The sequence below is a fragment of the Phalaenopsis equestris genome, unplaced genomic scaffold (assembly GCF_001263595.1).
Source record: "Phalaenopsis equestris unplaced genomic scaffold, ASM126359v1 Scaffold000002, whole genome shotgun sequence".
Classification (NCBI taxonomy): domain Eukaryota; kingdom Viridiplantae; phylum Streptophyta; class Magnoliopsida; order Asparagales; family Orchidaceae; genus Phalaenopsis; species Phalaenopsis equestris.
The window spans coordinates 33,723,383-33,745,470 of NW_018164444.1; the positions used below are offsets into that span (position 1 = coordinate 33,723,383).

Consider the following 22,088-nt stretch of genomic DNA (forward strand, 5'->3'; position numbering starts at 1 on the left):
TATGGTGCCTTCTGTGACTCTTTGATTGACAGAGTTTGTAAGACCCCTGGGGTCACGGGTTCGATACTGCCCATGTGCGGGATGAAATTCTTAGGCACATGAGATTGGTCGGGAGACTCGTATAATAGTCTTTTGCCAATCTTTTTTAAACACACACACACACACACACATATGGATAATGTAGTATTTTAATGTTGCCATGTCGACCAACACTTTTATTTGTTGAAAAATATTATTATTTATTTTTTTCATTTTGAAAACCACATGTCGGAATTTTTTTTATAGTTAGGTAGTGCTGCTCTTCTGTGCTAGAGAGTGAGAGAGAGCATAGTGTGCTTTGGTGCTGGAGTTGCATTGCATGGTGTGCCTATAATATTTGATGATGAGTGAGAAAGTAGAACACTTGTCCAAACACACCTGAAAAGCATAGGCAATCATTTTTAATTTTGAAATAGAATATTGAATTTAGTATTTAAGGTAAGTTAATTTTTGTATCATGCAAATATTTTAACAAAACAGAAAAAAACCCAATAATTAAATGATTGTGTCTCCCAGCCTTCTTCACTCACATCACCCACAATAAGTATATTCCATATTTATGAAATACAAATCAAGTTACACTGAAATAAAAAAAAACTGCATTTGAAAATTTACTATCGAATAAAGTGCTTGGTTTCAAAATGGCTTTCTCATAATTTCTAAAGTTACATTTATCAAATCCATATAACTAATATCGTTATGCTTAAACTTATAAACTGTATGCTTAAAAAGTTAATGTTTCTCTTCGTTCTACTCTTTGACATAATATTAAAATTTTGGTATGAAATTTCTAAAGAGCTAACATTTTATTAAAATCTATTTAGCTTTATATTCTAAATTTAACTAATGTAACTTTTTTATTCTTTTAATACTATAGTTGTCATGATATACTTTAAATCCAATTTGATATCATCAGAATTGATCAATCAATGCATTAACACTTATATGTAATTATAAAGAATGATAAATTATAAATATAAAAATATTCATTATATTTGGCAAGTAAATTTGAGGCTTTTATATAAACTATAATCCATAAAGCATAATTTTAAATTTACTTAAACAACTTCTTAAAAGAAAATGCTGCTAAGCACAACATTATTAATGAGGTGGATTTTAACCTTGCCATGCCGACCAACACTATTAGTTGCTGAAAAAAATTTTTCTTTTTTATTTTTATCATTTTGAAAACCGTGCATCAAGATTTTTCTTATAGGTAGGGAGAGGTGTGCTCTTCTACGCTAGAGAGGGAGAGAGAGCATAGCGTATTTTGGTGCAGGAATTGTATTGTATGGTGGATGGAGATCTTGGAAAAACATTTCTTTTCTATTTAGTAGTAGTAGGCCGATTAAGTTAAATAGTAAATACATTTCTTTTTTACTTTTGCAATTCCCCAATAAAGGTATTTTCTTATTATCATTATGTGTTAGTTCATTAATAGAAATAAGTGTTGTTCTGGTGTTCTGCAAAGCATGACATGGAAATTCATCCCTCTTTAACGCAGGTTCAGGAATGAGTTGCCAGATCCAACCGCTCAACCAAAGTTATTAGTTATGAATACCAATAAAGATCGGTATGTTTATCATCCATATTAATTCATATTTGATACATTTAACTTGAAAAGGGCCAATTTTATTAATTATTTTATTCATGCAACTATTTTTGTTTCTATTTAATTTTATGCATAAGATATTTTTTCACAAGCTACTTTTTAAAAGTGTTGTCTTGTTTCTACCACCACTGATTGTTTTTTATCTTTAGTTTTCATTTATGCATTCATGCATGAATGGAAAAGATCATCATCATCCGAATTGTATTGATAGGTTTTGAATCTGCAACCACTATATTTAGCAAAACATGTAATATACATGCAAATCAAAACCCAAATTTCAAGTTTTTTCAGTGTTTATATGCTATATTTATCCAAAATTCAATCTTTTGGTCTCATTTCAAGTGAATATTTTGCTGGCTTGGTACATATAAAAATTTGGATACGGGTTTCTATTGAGACTTTAGGTATTTAATATTTAAGAATGTGATGTTTATGAGCAACCCTAGCAATTGTGATGTTGGAAATTCACAATTTTTTTTGAGACACTGATTTTTCCATTTTCAGATCTATGTATTCTACTTCCTTTAATTACACGGAAGCTTTACTCTTTGCTTTTTGGATGTGCTTCTCTTTATTTGTTGTGAATTTAATAGAACACATTATTGATCTATATAAGCAGCAAACATCATTCAAGTATCTTTTTTTTACTTGAGACTGAAAGAAAAATGTGATCCTTAGGCAGCAACGGATGCGCTACATGATTGCATGTTCCTTCAAACTTGGACCATGCTAAACTATACCATGACCTTATTTAATTTGCAAAAGAGTTCATATTTGATGCTATAAAAGTTTTAGATATTAAGGATTTTAGAGGAGAGATTAAGGATGAGAAAGTAAGAGATTCTGCTTATTTAGTTGGGTGCTTTCCCAATGTAATAGATGAGTGACTTCCTTTGGGCAAATGAATCCTTGAATGTTATGGGTGATAGAGTCCTCACACTTTGGTTGAGTCGCTAGTTTTCTCATTTAAATTTTCTTTTGGAGTAATGAAATCTCCCTTCTTATCTACCTTTAATTATGCTTCTCTTCCTTTTTATGTCAAATTAGTATCAAAGTGTTTCTTATTATTTATTGTGTCAAGCATTTTTCAGAAACGTAAATCAACAATGATATGGGAGGTGCTTCTCTAAACATTAAACTCAAGGATGAGATACATAGAAGTAAGGATATTGAAGTATCTATTGGATGCTAATTGTTTTAGCCTCATGAGTCCTAAAAAGTTTGTTCACTATTAAACATATTTTGTAATGCTCTAATAGCTAGTTTTCGAGCTCAAAGCTGTGAAACTAGTTGTCTTTCAGATGTCTAATTTTTTTTTAGGAACCTTGTGAGGGTTGAGTAGATAGGATGGCGTGGCTAACCGCATCATCCTTTTATAATTTTATAAATGTTCAGAAGTGTTTTTTGAGCTCATTATTTGGTACATGTTTGCTAATTCATTTGTTATCAAAAAGCATTTTGGTTAATTTTATTGTATCATTAAATCATGCTTTTATAGAAACATCTAACTGTAATTTTTCGTTTTTTAGAAAAAGTATGTAGGAATGAATTCTTTTTTTCAAAAACAAAACTTATAACTATTTTGCATGCAACCTAGCCAAGTGATGCTAACGGTGTTTGCTTCTCACTTTAAAGTAGAAGCATTGGGGATTGTAACAATGCTTCTCCTCCGGAGATTGCAAAGTAATCATTGGAAAACCTGAGAAAGAGAACTTGTGGTGAGGACATAGGTTGGGTTAGGGCTGAATCACTATATATAAGTGTGCCTGTTGTCTTTAGCATTTACTTTTATCACACTAGCTCCTTAATATTTTGTCTTGCTTCTGCTATTTGTTATTGGATTGCTCATTAATTGCTTCTATCATTCACCACCATCACACACACACTTGTGAGTGGATTGAGATTTATAATTAAAGAATTTTCAATAAAACCAAATCGCCATTTCTTAGTTTTGTGCTATGGCCTTCAAATTTTGCTTTCAAACCACCTAATTTATTGTACTTCCAAACGTCAACTACTGATTGGCCTTAGAGTTCATGTTTGATGCTCTAAAAGGCTCTCATTTGCAAGGGCTTTTGAGGAAAGCTTAAGAACAAGAGAGCGAGAGATTAGTTTTATTTGGGTGAGTATTTTGCCATTGTAATGGGTTTCTGAGCTCCTTTGAACGAGTGATTTCTTAATTGTTATGTGTAAGCTAATTACCATAAATTTGAGTGAGTGAATCCTCACTTATCTCTTTTCAGTTCACTCATGATTTTTCTTCTTAACAATGCCACTTTGCTTTAAAATCTGAAAGATTACAATTACCCAAAAGCTTTATCCTATTCTCAATCTGTGGGTATAATATTTGATCCAGTTTAGTTGAAGATCTATTTTTGGTATTTTTCTTCCACTACCTCTTATTTGTTCAAAGCTCGTGCTCTTAGTTGTTGAATATTCTTATACTTTTGTTGTAAATCAAGCTTGCTTAGCTGTAAGTTTTTAACCTATGTTTGGTTTGTCTAAAACAAAGAAGATTTTTTAATATCTGGCATAGATTTTTGAATACTCTGCATATCTTTGTTACCACACCAGAGGAATGCGAGAACATGAGTTTTCATCCACTTTATGAATCATGTTAGGTGAAGCTGAACTTCTTTTCTACTTGGTTTAGTCTTTTTCTTGTATATTTATTTTTTGGGGGGTACTATATCTGATTTTCTTTCTCTATTTGATGATATTCATTGTTGTGTCACTATTTTTATTTATTTTCTTATGCATAGGATTTACTATTTCTATTTTTTAGTATTTAGTTTTCTCACAAAAAAAATATTTATACCAACTGTTTCATTTACTGATACCGTTCTAGGGTACTTAGAAGGTATTTTGGTAGTGAATTTTGAGGGGTGGTCGTTGTGGAATAAGGAGGGAAGGTAAATATGTGTGGTCCACTGTGTTTGGAAGGGATTATGGAATAAATCTGCTGTTGGACAGCAGGTTCAACGTGGTCAGCGGCTGTTCTGGCTGAAATCAGCAAGTTGGACTGCGATACAGTGAGATACGGGTGGCAAGAAGGTTCCGCCACTTATTTGTAAGTAAGATACAAACACATCACTTGCAAAAAGAAAATGACACGTTACTCCTTAGGGTAGAAATTGAGATTACCATTTCCAAATACTCAACTTCAAGCAAAAGTCCCTCAAAACAAAAAGCAAAATATATAAATAGTTTCACAATAAAAAGCACCTAATTAGAAATAAGAAGATAGAAAAGAAATCAGAAAAAGAAAGAAAAACTGGTTGGAATAAAAAAATCTGAGCGAAAAAGCCCCGGTTTAGGCTTAGCGGGTCGGAATTCCGTCCGCTTTTGTGATCATGGGAAAATGCAATACCACCCGTCTGCATTCAGCGAACTTGATCTTGCATTCCGTAACACGTTCATTAATGCGTTCCGTGCCATTTACTGTGTTCTTGATTTGATGCAAAGCCAAAGCCTAAATAATTATAAAACAATCCTTTCTTTTGAAAGATAAGCAATCAAACATGTATTACCTTTCTGAATCTTATAAATGTATAGACACACTTCGATATGCAAATGATATAATGATGATTTGATACTTATTTCCTTTTGAAAGATATACTAATTGCTTTAATATATAAATGCTCTACTGGTATAATTAATTAAACATAAAACAAAAAACACTGCTTGTTCCTTTGTTTTTGCTTTTAAAAGGGGCTAAATGCAGCTTCGTCGCAGTAGAAGTATAAATACTTGGATCTTAGTTAAAATCGAAGACATCAAGGAGCTTGAACATATTATTTTGAGAATTTACTTAGTGATTTTTAAAAAAGAAATTTTTTATGAAGAAGCGTACTGAGTATAATCATGATGTGTACATTATTGTCATCATCATTATTAAAATTCTAATTCTAACTTTTCATGATTTATGAATTCTCATTATACAATCATTCCTAATAATTTTTGCAGCATATATGATGTCTTTTGAACTTAATTTTCTTACAACATTATCATTATACTTTTGATATGCCCCTCTTTTTGTTAGTTCTTTGACACACTCTATATTTTTTCATTGTAAAGGTGCAGTTTCTACTACATGTCCATTGAGTATGATGATAGGTTGATATTAAAAGATTAAATTGAACTATATTTAGAGATGATGCATTAAATTGAGCTATAGGCTCATATGGATTTTTTTTTAGAGATTTGTCAAGATATGGGAGATATTGGGGTAGTTTGTTTTATAAATTTTTTAATGAATTTTAAAAGCTAAAAGGATGCCTGATAATTTTAAGCACTTCAATTTAATGATTGAGAATAAAAGAAATGCTAAAAATTTTGGTTATTACAGGAAAATTAAAATTATGTGTCTTACAATGAATATATTAAAAGTAATAATTGAGTTTAGACTCACAAAATTCTCATCAAAAGTAGCGAATCGATTTACTTTATTGTTGTGAAGATCCTTATCGGAAGCGATTTTTATGCTAAGGCAATGAGTGAAAAAGTATATATATATATGTAAATGATACATGAGATATGGTGTAATTTAGCACTTATAATTGTGAGTTATCAAAGTTTCAAACATTAGTTCTTTTAAGTTTATCTGGAATACGGTCTTTATAGTATTTGATATATTCATCCAGCATTCAAGTTGAAGTTTCCCAACATATCATTCTATTAATTTCATGTAGGAAATAACATAGGTGTAGTTAAATAATTATTCTAAACATGTCATTTCTATTTTTTAACTTATTCATGGTCTTTCAATAAAAAAGTTTCTGAATATTTTGCCTACTATATTTTTCTCTAATTTTTAGTTATAAAATGCTGTATCAATTTTTATTGTTGTTGCTAACGGAATCTTCTAAACTATGCTTTATGCAGCGATGTTTGCCTTAGCAATGCCTTATGGTTCAGGTAGTTTCATTTAAGGCCAGCAGGCATGATTTTCATTTCGATCATATGCACACATAGTTTTTTGATTTGTTGAATGCTTGTATTAAAGGCCTTTGTTTGGAGTCTAATAGCTCTAGTGACAGAAGTGTGAGTTTGGGTGATTAAATTATTAAAAGGTGTGAACGATTTAGATATCTTGGGTCCGTTGTTCAAAGCGATGGTGATATAGATGGGGATGTTAATAGTAGAATTCAAGTTGGTTGGTTGAAGTGGAGGAATGCTTCAGGCCTTTTAAGACTGAAAGGAAAATTTTATAAGACGGTGGTGAGACCTGCAATGCTCTATGGCGCTGAATGTTGGCCTTTAAAAGAGAAGCATAATAATAAGTTAAGTGTTGCCGAAATGAGAATGATTAGGTGGATGAGTGGCTTTACACTAAGAGACAAAATGCGAAATGAATATATTCGTGATAGGGTTGGTGTAGCTCCTGTAATGGAAAAAAATAGAGAAAGTCGTCTTAGATGGTTTGGTCATATCAAACGTCGACCATCGAATGATCCGGTTAGGAGAGTAGATGTTTTAGATTCGACTTGTGTTAAGAAAGGCAGAGGTAGACCTAGGAAGACTTGGGCTTATTGAATTAAAAATGATCTTAATGTACTAGAACTAAATGAAAATATGACACTAAATAGGATGCAATGGAGAAAAAAAAGATTCATGTAGCCGACCCCACGTAGTGGGATTAAGGCTTTGTTGTTGTTGTTGAATGCTTGTATTTATGTTGTTCATTTGTTTGCAATTTTTTTTTCCTTTCCATTAGTATATTTAATAAAGTATTTCTCTAATTTTAGCTATAAAGTGCTGCATTCTTTTTGTTGTTTTTGCTAAGGGAACTATCTAAACTATGCTTCATGTGGTTGTATTTGCCTCGGCAATGCATCATTACATTCATCATTGGTTCAAATAATTTCATTTGATGCAAACAGTCATGTTTTTATTTCATTATATGCACCGGTATCCTTTTGATTTTTGAATGCTTGTATTTATGTTGTTCATATGCTTGAGGTAATTTTCTTTTCACCAATATATTTAATGAGGCTTGCATGATCCATAATTTCTTATTTCAAAAAAGAAATTTTTCATTATGACATTTGAATTTTTGGCACCGAACCTCTAGTTATTTTGCTATTGTTCTGTCAGATTTATTTATGTCACTTCTATGATAGGAATATGCTCTCTGGGAATTCCTTTCCAGAATATCTGTTCTCTTCTAAATTTCTATTTGTATGTCAATAGTCTTGCTTTTGAAACTATAAATGTTTCCATGATGTTACAGATATACAAAGTATACTATTACTTCATTGGAGAAAATTTACAAGCCCAAACTTTATCCAGAGACAGATCTTGGAATTCCTCTTGACCTTCTTGACATTAGCGTGTACAAGTATGGAATCTTCTACTAATGAGCCATTCCTCTTTCGTTTCCATCATATTGATTATGCATGGTGGATTAATTAATGTCTATATCTAGTCGTCCTGCTGTTTGCCCGCCCCTTGCTCCAGAAGATGAGGAGTTATTGCGCGACGCTGAGGTAGAAACTCCTGTTAAACAAGGCGGTATCCGAAAGAAAGATCGCCCCACAGAAAAGGGGGTTTCATGGTTGGTTAATACAGAATATATATCCTCTTTTAGCTTGGACACTGCCAAAACGGTATGACATATGCTCCTGCAACAATTTTGTAATTTTCACTTCTTCAGTCAAATTTCTGGCTTAGTTTGCAAGCTTATGTTTTTTTTTTGGTATTGCCAGTCCATGTCTGAGAAGCAAGCAAAAGAAATGCGACAGTCCAGGGAAGGTCGGAATCAATTTTTAGAAAACCTGAATAGTAGGTAGGTTATTGTATTTTTTCTAGGCCATAATACTTCAAAACATTGTCCACTGCCATTTGTGTTTATTAAGATATTCTGTATATACCCAGAGAAAAGCAGATTCAGGCTATTGAAGAATCTTTTAAGGCTTCCAACTTACCTCCTGTACACCAAACAAATCGTTCATTGAAACCTGTGAAGATTATGCCTTTGCTACCTGATTTTGAGCGGTAATTTAATGTTGTTGTGTTATTAAGTTAATAAGTTTACTTCATTAGCATTGTGGGCTCCTTGTAGACATCCAGTTGTGATTTTATCCTGACATTAACCTGTATTTGTAATAAATGCTGAATCTCTTGCACTTGGAAACGTAAATTAGCAGTCTGATGGGTACTATAGAAGGTTTGAAACGAATTTAGCTTTGTTGTGGATCAACTTGTTGAGGATTTATAAAGCAGTACTACCATATTTGAATGTTTTGGTGCTCATAATTTCTGGATTATTAAAGCTGCTTGATTTTTTGACACTAACTGAAGGTTTTATTTATTTGAAACTCAATTCATGCGTGTTATATAATTAGTTGTCTCAGAGCTTTAATTTATGTTTGCGGTTTGCCTAATTTATTTTCTTGTAATACATGCCTATGGTAGTCATTCTACTGAGAACGAGTTATGCTCTTTTGATCTCTTCAGTCCTTTGATGGTTCCCTCTGTTTAGTTTTCTGTAGTCATTGATTCTCTGTTTGTGGTCCAGCGATTGTTCTGGAAGTTTTCTATTGATGAAGTCAGATCCTTGTTATCGCCACTATTTACTTTTCTATTGCTGCTGTTTTGGTCCCTGATGGAGTCAGGCTTCCTGTGGTCTGTTAGCTTTTATTCAGCTGCTGCTTCTTTATTTGTCTTAGACTATTTTATTGAGCAAGTTATTCTCAACTATAGCAGAGATCATAGCCCATCAATGCTGATTGCCACTGATGGAGTGGTGTTAACATGCTCTAACTGTAGCCGATGTCACTAATTTGGAAATAGCCAGAGGGACTGATTTCTTTTTCTTTAAGCGCTGCTTTCTTGTTGAGGCTATTTTTCACTCTCTTTTAGTCAAACTCTTGAATTCTGTAGGAACTACCAATTATGATCCTTTTGGCTTCTAAAGTTTAGTTTAAGGCTTAGTGAAAATTCAAATTTTTTTTAATATGTTTGGGTGCTGCTGGATACAAATTCTTCACGCTATACTAGATGATTCTCCTTGTACCAGTGTGATGCTTGGATCTTCCAATTGGTAATTTATATCATTGTTCTTTCGCTTGAAATGATTTTGGAATGGTGCGTCATTGAGGTTTTTTCCAAATTTGATGCATACCGTTTACCTTTTTTCTGGTGTGAATCTTATTGTCATAAAATTTCTTTTAAAACTTAGATGCCTTTGGGAATTTCAAAATTTGACCACCGTTTTAGTTATCGATTAGACGAATGAAGTTTTTTTTATTTTGCATCAAACTATAGTAATCTTTGCTAAAATCAAGAATGGGAAATTGCTTATTGAGGTCTTTTTTTTTATTTTACATCTCATACTAGGTTTGCATTAATGAACTACTCATCTTAACATGATCTGCATCGTGCTTTCTAGGTTATTATTTCACAGTTATTATAATGCAACAATCATGTCCTGTCTGTTTGTTGGGTCATTTAATATGAATCTTTTGCTAAAAACTTACGTGAATGTTTAATTTTCCTTTTTACTTATCCCTACTAAATTTAGGGTGCAGAGAAATTAAGCTAAAACCCAAATATTTGGAATATCTAATGATTATGATGACAATTTATTAAAGCAACCAGGTGCTTCTCCAGATGGTTGGAAGAAAAATAAACTTCTGTGATGATTTGAGTAACTGTAACTAAAATATGCTTATTTAGGGAATAAACATCATTTACATATTCAAGGGAGGTTCTACTTTTTATTTTTATTTTTATTTTTGTTTTTTTTTTCAAATTCATGCACATGGGCGTAAATGCTAGGTGGTAAACTAAAAATCTTGTGGTCAGAGACAAAGCACCGAACCTTTAGGTTGAGTAGCCTGCACTGATTCCAGGGAGATAAAATTAGGATTTCAACTACATCCAAGCTTATCATGAAACTTTTGTGTTGGAATGGAATTGTGTTTTACAGGGAATTTAATGTTCCTATTTCTAAATGACATCATTTTGCATTTCAATTTTCTGTTACATCAAGACAGCTTCATTTAACATATTAATTTATTTTCTTTGGCTATTTATTTACTTTGATATCACAATTTCAGTTGATTTGTCAACCTTTTTTCTTCAAATATTCAGTGAATTTGTTGACTTTTTAGTTACTTTTTTGTAAGTGTTAACATATTTTTCTTGTTAGGTATGATGATCGCTTTGTGATGGCATCATTTGATGGTGCACCTACAGCTGATGCGGAGATGTATAACAAATTAGATAGATCCATACGTGATGCTCACGAATCACAGGTAAATAATCTCTTTCATTATTCTTGGAGTTTCACATACCTGTCCTATAGTTATGATAACCTAATTTTATTACTACAAAATTGTATGATATTTGATATTTTTGCCTTTCATATTATTGAACAAATTACTTCTTACGGAAAATATTGATTTTTTTTGCAATTATTTGCATGATGTAGAGCATACCAATTTTTTTAATGAAGTAAATATAATTGCTTCACTTTTATTTATTTATTTTATTTTGGTGAACTTATTGGCAGGAGTACTTTCTATATACTATTACTCTTATTGACTCTTAATCAAATGAAACATGCATGCTTCCTAGAGTAGCTGATTTTTTTCCTTGTATGAGATTGATTTCTTAACCTTCTTTTTCTTTTAAGAAGAGTTACCTCCTACGGTTTTGTTTTAGATCTTTTATTTGGTTGGCAAGGAAGCTTTTGGCATGCCCTATTTCAACCCCTCTTTGTCAAGCACAAGATGTTGAAGAGAGAAAATCCAGCTACACACATTTCTCTCCAAAGCCCATCATGACTCTTACGAAGCTGGATTAAATAGTTAGAAAATCTATCATGCTTAGATTGCCATAAAACCCAAAGCTCTTTTCATTATCACTAAATAGGTCCATCATAGTAATATTTACAAAAGCATCCTTCTAATTCATACATTTGATGAACATATGACAGTTCTCTTTAATATACATTATAATATGCTTATTCTTTGATACACCAAGATTGTAAAACAAAAGCATTTAGATGAAAGACAATATTTGATCACCTTATCAAAAGCCCAACTTGCTATTTCCTCTTACATAAAACAATTATTTAAATATTTTTTGGTGAGCTATAATACTCGATAAGATGAATAATTGTAACTTAGAGCTTAAAATATAAGGGAAAGAAAAGGGAGTATCGATATACATGGACATGACTTGCTAGGTGACTAGCTTAGCAGAATAAATTTAATCAGAGAATGATATGAGAATTGAACTAATAAAAGTCATAATCATACACAATAATCATGAATGTTTGTATAAAATAAAAATATAATTGAGTCAATTGTCCAATCTCATGCTTTAACACTTGTCCAAGTTGCTTTGAATTGTGTGCAAGTTCTTTATTAAATTAAACAAGTTCACATTTGCTCTGATAAATTTGAAGTTTTGAGGATGATGTTGCTTGTGAATATTTGAAAGGATGTGCAATTATTTTGAAAAAGCTAGACTTCTTTTTAAAGATTGAGCGAAAATTTATCTTGTTATATTCATTTTCAAGCGGGTTGTTTTGCCTATGGGATATGTTCATAAGTTATACTTAGTAAGTCTAATTCTCTTCTTCACAAGGATTAGAGTTGATGAGATTGAAGCTTTTGACACATTCGAAGTAGTGAACTTCAAGTAAATTATAACTTGAGAATGCTCTTAACTTCTATTCTCGATCTAATCAAATTGACTGATATAATTATATACGAGAACTGAATACTCTTAGATTTCATAAATCATTGTCTTACATTTGCATGTTGCCAATAAAGCTTTTATATTGAAATTTAATTTACACAATATAAACTCTCAGTTTTTAAATTATATAGTAAAATCACAAGTTTTAATCTCTAGACTTGATCCTTTACATTTAAGATAGTTGACAAGGTACATTATAATAAATTCTTAAAATGTATTTGAATCATATGGAAATCATAGGCCCGATTCTCTAAGTATGAAGATATAATTAGGGTTGTTAATGATCCGGATTCAAGCCAAGTTGTGGCCGGCTCGAAAAAAATTCTATCCCAAAATTTTGGTTCGTAGCTCGACTCTTTTGTTTTGAGTTGATCTCGATCGAAGCCAAAATTTGAATCAATTTGCAAGCGATTAACGATCTTTGAACTAAATTCGCTAAATTCACGGCTATACGTTGCTAAAAAAAAGATCCGATTCAAAATTTTTTTTGTAGCTCGGCTTGTTTATTTCGATCCGATATGAATCCAAGCCAAAATTCGAATCAATTTTTGAGCGATTAATGATATTTGAGCTAAATTCACAGCCCTAGATTTTGTTGGCAATGTATGGAATGCAATGAATTTGAAAAAGAATTCAAATCATATGCAAATCTTGAATTCAATTTTTTTTAAAAAATAAATATGATCTTTTGTTGTCAAGTGAGCTTGAGTCGTAGAGGTCCAAAGCAAAAAAAAGAAATATTTCAAATATCTTGATGATAGTTGAATTCAAATTAAATCTCAATCGGAGGGGATTTTACTTTTAAAAACTTCCTAAAACTTGGGTATATTGTTTCGAGCCAAAATTTAGATAATGTAATAATAGTAAATATTAAGAATATTATAAATTTTAAAATATTCAAGTAAAAATTTCTTCGTCTAAAATTAAAGTACCAATCATCCAACCTTCACAATTGTTTATTAAGGATGACATATTTAAGCTTAATCTAAACTCGTTAAGAGCGAATGTTATATTTGGTACACCTTACATCTCTTTGATCACTTTCAAAGATGTAATGTTATTAAGGACATTACATGTGTTTTCTGACAATTTGATTTTACAAATGAAACCACAAATGTGAATGGTTATGATTGTACCATTTCCTAGGTAGTTTGTTGTGAAATGTTACTATTAAATTACACTCACGATCAAAGCCGAAAAGTTCTCTAATAATTTTAAAAGTTTTGAGTTATGAAATAGTGTATTTGATAGGATACAAAGTTCTCTACTAGTTAATGTTGATTTAAAACTAATCTTTTAGACAAGCATCCACTTCAAGTTTATGATTTTCTCTTTGACGATGCAATTCATGAGTTGATGTGGATTATTCTGTCAGGTTGGTTGACTACATTCTTTAATTAAGTAGAACATGTTCTTTCATAACTTGGGATGACAAAACCATAAGATCTTGATTGAGCTTTTCATTATTTTTCCCACAATCTGTTCTAGGCTATAGGAGGTAAAATTTTATAATCTAAAATTAAAATTTCTGCTATAGATTTTTCTTAATAGGTTGCAATATAAACTGTTATAAATTATATTAGGATTTTATTTATTTCCTGTGATTTCATGTTATTTCTTATTTATGTATCTCCTTTCATGTTCAACTAATTATAGGAGTTTTTGGTTTTAGTTTATTTGATTTGATTCTTGTTATCTTGGAGACATAGGTGTTATTTTTTTCCTTAAGTTTAGGAGATATGGTTTTTATTTCTTTTCTAAGTTTAGGATTTTAGTAAGCTATATTTAGGCCAACATTTGTATTAATAAAGGTATTCTGCTCAATTCTCCAATCCTGCATGGTATCATAGCTAAGGATCTTACCCTAACCGCCGAAACTTCTCCCAGCAAGCCTCTATCAGCCGTAACTCCTAGGAATCTTACCCTAGCCACCAGAAATCCTCCTTGCCGGCCTCTAGTCGCCAGAACTCCTCGATGCAGGCCTTTAGCCACCATAACTCCTCCTTGCAATTGGAAAAACTTCACTACAGGTTGTCAAATGCAGGGATCAACTCCTTTTATGCCTCGTCGGATCGTTAGATTCTATTAAGAGTCAGGTGGAACATTTGATAAGCTGCTTAGTTCTAATTAATTTTTTTTTCGACTAGTCGATCACTCATGTTCGTCAAGATAACGTCTCTACTCTCGTTGGTTTTGATTCTTCGGGTTCGTGGATTATCGATTCAGGTGCCACAGACCACATGACCGGATGTTCTCTTTTTTTATTGACGTATTTTCTTTGCTCCGGGCGAGATACAATTAAAATTGCCGACGGCTCATCTAATTCCATTGTGCGTAAATGGTCAATTTTAATAACAGTCTGTCTGACTTTAAAATACGTGCTACACATTCATTTGCCTAAGTAACCTCTTGCAGTCAGTTAGTTAACATATGATTTTGATTGCATAGCTCATTTTTACTCTAATTTTTGTGTCTTTCACGATCGTCATTTGGAAAGGATGATTACAAGTGCTAAGAGGGTAGTCTGACTTTATTTTTTTCCAAGAAAAAGGTATTCATGATGTTAGCATTCAATCTCGTAGTCGTAATTTTTTTCCTTTTTACTGCCTGTCTAATTATGATTTTACATTGTCATTTGGTTCATCCCAACTTTCATTATTTGAAACAATTACACCCTTTAATCTTTAGTGATAAAAATTCATCTTCTTTTAAATATGACATTTGTTAATTAGCTAAACATCAACATTTACCATATCCATCTCATCCTTGCACTCTCTTATTCATTGTGATTTATGAGGGTCCTCTTGAACTTCGAGCTATACCAATAAACAGTGGTTAGTTATTTACTCTAATTGATTACCACACAGTCATATTTTAAAATTTCCACTCCATTGTAACCCAATTCAAAAGCACTTTTTAAGTCCTTCGGATTGACAATGGCCGTGAGTACTTTAACTCTTTATTAGGTGAATCTTGATTAGTAAGGGTATCCTCTGTCATAGTTTTTGTACCGATACCCCTCAATAAAACAAAATAGCTAAGTGGAAAATTAGACACCTTCTCAAAGTTGCTCGTTCTATTAGCTTTTAGACTAATGTTCCTAAGCGTGTTTGGAATGTCAGCGTCCTTACCGCCACCTATCTCATCAATAGAGATCCTACAAATATTTATAATTTTGAGATCTCATTATCCTTTTAGATGTCATATTTTCCTTCCAACTAGTTCTTTTTCTTCTCGTTAGATCCCAAAATCTTTGGATGCACGACCTTTGTTCGAAACACAACCCTAACATTTAGTAAAATTAATCCTCTCTCAATTAAATATATCTTCCTCAGCTATTTTGCCAATCCTACCATCAATAAAACTTATGTTAGTGTCGCCCTCTCTTTTTTTGAAAATACCCCCTTCTTCTCTAACACTGCCTCAAAGGAGGGGAGGGGGAGCTTGATCTTCTTGAAACAGTTTCTTTTCCTACTTTGGTGGACATTTCTCATACCCACAACCACTATTCCCGGTGCACCTTCGACACCATTAGATTCTTTACCAGCTGAGCCAACCCCACTACCACCACCTTTGCATGTCTATTCTCACCATACGAAACCCTTTGTTGAGACTCATCCCAATGCCTCTACGGTCGAGCCCGCTGCCTCACTACAGGTCTCGAAGTCCGCTTTGGCCGACAAACTCGATACGATGGTCTCTCCATCTACGGGGGTCACCCTCGGTCTGAGTGAAGATTTGCATCTCCCTATTGAGTTACGCAAACAGACACGATCATGCACTCTTCAACCCCATTATCTCTTGGCAAAATACATCTTGTTCCATAGCTTATCTCCGTCCTGCAATGCATTTGCCACATCCTTTACGAATGGTTGTCTCCCATCCATTATTGAGGAGGCTTTGGCTAATCTATTCTAGAAGGTTACTCTCATGGAAGAGATGATTGCCTTTCAACGTAACCATATTTCAGAAGTGGTTCATCTCCCACGGGAAAGAAAGCTATGGGTTGTTGGTGGATTTGCAATATCAAATTTAACTTTGATGACTCCTTTGAACAAAATAAGTTGTGGTTTGTCGCCAAAGGATATTCACAAACCTATGGGATTGATTTTGAAGAAACTTTTATTTTGGTTGCTAAACTAAATATTGTCTGGGTCCTGTTATCCCTAACCGTGAATCTAGATTGGCTCTTACTTCAGTTGGACGTTAAGAATGTTTTTCTTCTTAGTGATGATCTCGCTGAGGAGGCTTGTCTCTCCCACCGGGGTTTGACTGTACTTGTTCCCGTTGACAAGTGTATCAATTGCGGAGTCCTATGGACCGAAACAATCCTTATGGGCCGGGTTTGACAACTTTACTCAAGTTGTAATGGGTCATGGTTTCTCGCAGGCCCAATCTAATCACATGTTTTTTTTCGCCATTCATTCGATGACTGTATTGCCAGCCTCATCATCTATCTCGACGACATTGTGCTCAAAGGTAACGATCTGCCGACCTTGGTGTCTCTCAAGGCCATCCTTACTGCGTCTTTTGAGATGAAAGACTTGGATTCTCTCTGGTATTTTTTAGGCAAAGAAGTAGTTCGGTCCTCTCGGGGCATTTGCCTTTCCTGGTGCAAATATGTTATTGATTTATTGACTGAGATTAATCTACCTCTTTGCAAGCTGGTAGTTATCCCGATGGATCCCAATGATAAATTGTTTGAAGTTCCTAATGTTGTTCTGGTGAGTAAAACATGCTACCAACACCTTGTGGGCAAGCTCATTTACCTTGCCCATATTTCCGGACATTTGTCACTCTGTTAGTGTTATAAGTTGGTTTATGCATCATCTGGTGAGTATCAAGTTCTTCATAGTTGAATTTAAGAAAACATTTGTCACTCTGTTTGTCGTTCTGGTGAGTATCATCTCACTGCTGTTCATCAGATACTCCACTACCTAGAAGGTACATCGGGCTCGACTTTGTTGTTCACTCGCCAAAACTCTCACTTAGTTGTGTTTTATGCAATTGCTTGGGCTGAGTCCATCCATGATCGACAATCTACCTCGGGTTATTGTTCACTTGCCAAAACTAAGCTACCAATGCTTTGTTGTTCACTCCGTTAGTATTGTCACTTAGAGTCGTCGTTTATGCAATTGCTTGGAACCTTGTCACTTCGAAAAGTAAAAAACAGTATCTTTTTGCCTGTAATAGTGTTGAAGCTTAGTTTTGCTCCATATCTTTGGGTGTGTGTACAACCCTCTTGTTGCCCATCATGCTCCACGAGTTACGAATGTCGGCCACCATTCCTCTACAACTTTTTTTGTGACAATAAGGGCGACATTAGCGTTGCTCATAATCCAGTCCAACATGATCATACCAAACATGTGAAGTTGCCGTAATTTTATCAAGGATAAACTCGATTTTGAGAAAATTTGTATTTATTTTGTCCCATCCACAGGTAAACTGGTTGATATTCTCACAAAGAGTCTTCCTGCTCGTTGTTTGATGATTTCAAATTCAAGTTGAACATGATTGACATATATACTTCAACTTGAGGGGGAGTGTTAGAAGTTAGATTGAGATTTGATTTATTTCCTATTTATGTATTTCCTTTTATTTTTGACTACTTATACTATTTTCTAATTTTAGCTTATTCAACTTGATTATTGTGATCTTGAAGAAGTGGGTGTTATTTCTTTTCTAAATTTAGGAGATATGGGTGTTATTTCTTTTCTATGTTTAGGATTTTTTCGTAAGTTTAAGAGATATGGTTGTTATTTCTTTCCTTAGTTTAGGATTTTAGTGAGCTGTATTTAAGCCAACATTTTGTATAAATATAGGTATTCTGCTTAATTCTTCACATCTACATTAACAACTAATTATTAATAGATAAATAGTTTTGTCCCCCCTGTTTATATCCTTTGCAAACTTAAAATCATATTTTAAAATCCTTGTAAAATGAGAGCAAAGTTTTTTGGGTAGTGCGCTATTTAAAAATCTAACCGGCCTTATGAAAATTTGCCGCACAACTGCATAAGTTTTCAGAAGAGCTAGGCGTGAATTTTCAAAGCCAACAATTAGGCCCCCAATAGATCAAGTTTAAGTTCTTGTACTCGAATGATTTCTTTCCTTTTGTTTGAACTTTCAAAGAAGTTCTTCACAGTTGAAGTGGAAAAGGCCCTCAGATGATGGGTGTGTGGGTTTTATTTCTGCCAGTGACCATAATCTCAGTTAGGATGGCCTATGATGGTTCAAATGTACTTTCTTATTCGTCTTTTACACTCCAAATAGTGACTTTAACAGTACAGGTACAGTCTATCTTACATTGTATAAGCACACTAGATATCATTAATAGTTTAAGATGATAAACATGCGTCATTCAATCGACTAAGTAGTACTCAAAATAAAACTATCAACATGCTCAGTTTGAAGAAATGTCTAATAACATTACACAGGCAAGTTCAATAACATATTACTGTGTTAACAAGCAATATATTTTTGAGTACTTTGCTCTTTATACTAGATGTTGAGTGTTTCTCAGGAAATGATAGATCGACTTTAGTACAGTTTCCCTTACGCCGACTACCAGAGACCTTTATCTCTATCACTTATTCACAGTATAACAAAATATTAATTTCTTCGTCACATAAACTTACTTAAGTTATCAAAGTCAGAACTAAATTAAAATTGACCTCAAAATATCTTTTGCCTAAAATTGGTCATTTTTTATTAAATCCCCATGGCTCACCAACCTCAATGGGTATAAAAGTTAAGAGAAGTCAGATTGGCCAGATTACCCTCTTAATACAAGTTTTCAGCTCCCTAAATCCCGTTCTTCCCTTAAATGAAAGCTATCAGGCAGTTGCTCAGGGGATGTGGAAATGTTGTGCTGTACTATAAACAATATATAACTTTTTAAATGCTTTAATCTCAACTATTCAGTATCTACATCAGCCGCTGCATGTTTTTCTTGGTGGAAAAGGGAAAAGGAATGAACAATGCATTAGCTAGGTGAACAGTAGCATTAAATTACATTGGTCATTTTATTTAGTTAATAGATTAAATTATTTGAAATAACTAAAGAAAGTCATATATATGATCATAAAAATATAGAATTTAATAAAAACGTTTTTAATAATTTTTATTATGCGCGGAAATTACGAAAAAATTTTAACTCTATTTTTATCTTATATTCTGTATGTTATCTGATTTTCTGAGTGCCAAAACTTTAGTTCTTTGAATTACTTTTTGATGCTCTTTGTGGTATAAATTACTTTTGCAATTTATTATATTATGTGTAGATTTTATTTCCATTTAACCGTGTATTTTTAATGAAGGCTTTTTATTTTGATGGCTCCTCTTATATCTCTCATTAATCTTTTTTGTTTCTTTTCAAACTTTCTCATAAACCTTTTTATGTTTTTCTTTTGATCACCATAAAATAATGCATGCTATTTGCCATTTCTGGTGGATATTCTAGTGCATTTTAATTGCAGAGATTTTTGGATCTTTATTGCAATAACCGATTGGTTAATGTATTTCATTAATTTTCTTGTTTGAAGGCCATAATGAAGAGCTTTGTGGTAAATGGCTCTGATCCTTCAAAGTCTGAAAAATTTTTGGCATTCATGGCGCCTGCTCCTGATGAGGTAGTGAGCTGAACCGTTCTACATAACTTTATAGAATCTTAACACTATCCGCTTCATGGGAAACATTGTCTTAGATTCGCAGATAGTGTCTTTCTCCTCCTTACCTTTCTTTTGCTTTAGTTTCCAACCTATGATATTATTTAAATAGTAGGACATCTTATCTTTCTTCATCCTTTGACGAATTTTATTGTATTTATTGTACAGCTATCGAAGGACATGTACGATGAAAATGAAGATATATCATATTGCTGGGTTAGGGAGTATCACTGGGATGTATGTATTCTATGTATGATTTGTAATTCATTGTCTAACCAAAATATTTTCCCATGCTCTATGCTCTTTATCTGTTTTTTAAGCCTATTATGGTTTTACCTAGAGTGCATATCATTTTGCACTGCAGGTTAGAGGTGATGATGTTGATGACCCTACAACATTTCTTGTTAATTTTGATGATCATGTTGCACGATATCTGGTAATGTTTGGGCACATTTCTTGTTAGTTGGATTAATGATTCCTTTTAATTCAGAAGACCTTTGTTTGACAGCCTTTGCCCACAAAGCTTTTATTAAAGAAAAAGAAGGCTAAAGAGGGAAGGTCTAGCGATGAGGTGGAGCAGTATCCTGTACCTTTAAGAATAACTGTGAGAAAAAGAGCATCTGTTGCTGTTACAGAAGTGATGGAATCTGGACAAACCGCTGTTAATTACGTATGTATTATTAACTCTCTGAACTTCAATATTTTCACACGACTGATACCATAAAATATGCCTGTGTTTCTGCTAGATTGCATAGCGCCATTTTTGGTTTGATTCCTCAGTTTTTCTTCAAATTCTGTGTTCATTAAAATTTACATGTCTTGTAACCGATTGACTGCATTTTATTTTTTTCATAGTATTCATGTATGTATGAGCCTTGCATCAAGGTAATTTTATGATGCATTGTTTGGCTTTCTTATAGTGGCCTGTTAGGTAGAAAAGCTTTTCATTTACAAAAAAACAAAATAATTTTTTTTTTGAAATTGAGAAATTGAATTGCATTTTTGTGTGCTTAGTTCTGCTTAAATTTCTTATAATCTTGTATTAATCTACTAATTAGGATTATGAAAACTTATGGATATGTATTACAAAAACTGTATTTAGCATGTGATCCATTTTTTGCGGAAACATGAGGGGAGGGCCTAATTGAATTAAAAATGTGCGCAGATAAGCTAGGCAAAAGCTTAGCAAGGGGAAAGACAATTAAATGATTTAAGAACACGAGTTTGGCCTACGAAAAAGAAAAACATCAGAGAGTTTCAAACTAAAAAGGAAACATTTTCTTAAATCCAATAGAATCAACCTTACCTTACTTTACCTCTACAGCTTGCACGCCTTTGTTCATGGTATCCTATTGTCATGCATGACACATGATGATTCTATTCTAATGATATATTCATATTCCAATTAAAATTTAAATTTTACAGGACAGAGCAGACATTCATTACTCAAAGAAGGCAAGGTCTTTTAGGGAAGATTATTCTGATGACAGACCTGAACGTACGGAGCATTTTAGTGGAGATGATGACATTTCTGAATAATTTGAGCATCGATGCTATGCTGTCAAAACCTGGAGTGTCACTCTCACCATAAATATTTACATATTTATATATGGTCTTCATGTTGACACTATTCCAGTGTAGACTGAAATGGGCATCCAATGACATTGCAAGGCAGAGGTGACATGTTCTCAAAACTAGGGGCCAATTATTATGTCCAGGAAAGAATGCAGCCATGTAAAAATCAAATTGTTGCGCATCCATCTTTTACTCGATTGTTTACTTTCCAAATTTCGTTTTTAGTTTTGTGTTTTTGTTCATTAAAATTGTATTTATGTTCAAAATTTAAGCTTAAATTTCTCTGAAGAGATATTCTAATGGTGTTCTACATAGATGTTTTGAATTGCATATGTTGACCGCACTATTATTTATAGTTTAGAGACTGTAAAATATAAAACAAAGAAGATAACTCTCAAGAATTTTTATTATGCTTCTTTGTACAAGTGGGGACACACACACACACACACACACATATGAAAGATGCATTACAAAAATTAAAT

The 22,088-nt window shown here is 32.9% G+C and overlaps 1 protein-coding gene across 1 annotated transcript in view; it reads left to right on the forward strand.

Moving 5' to 3' along the window:
- The window catches only part of LOC110039427 (protein PAF1 homolog), a 23,144-nt gene extending 1,217 nt beyond the window's left edge, over nt 1-21,927 (forward strand). The window contains exons 2-12 of the mRNA XM_020744482.1: nt 1,544-1,612; nt 7,884-7,991; nt 8,079-8,259; nt 8,359-8,438; nt 8,528-8,647; nt 10,806-10,911; nt 19,909-19,995; nt 20,200-20,268; nt 20,396-20,467; nt 20,540-20,701; nt 21,457-21,927. Coding sequence (XP_020600141.1) covers nt 1,544-1,612; nt 7,884-7,991; nt 8,079-8,259; nt 8,359-8,438; nt 8,528-8,647; nt 10,806-10,911; nt 19,909-19,995; nt 20,200-20,268; nt 20,396-20,467; nt 20,540-20,701; nt 21,457-21,570 — 1,168 coding nt within the window. The 3' untranslated portion in view covers nt 21,571-21,927. The remainder of the gene's footprint in view (nt 1-1,543; nt 1,613-7,883; nt 7,992-8,078; nt 8,260-8,358; nt 8,439-8,527; nt 8,648-10,805; nt 10,912-19,908; nt 19,996-20,199; nt 20,269-20,395; nt 20,468-20,539; nt 20,702-21,456) is intronic.
- Nucleotides 21,928-22,088: the final 161 nt, after the last annotated feature.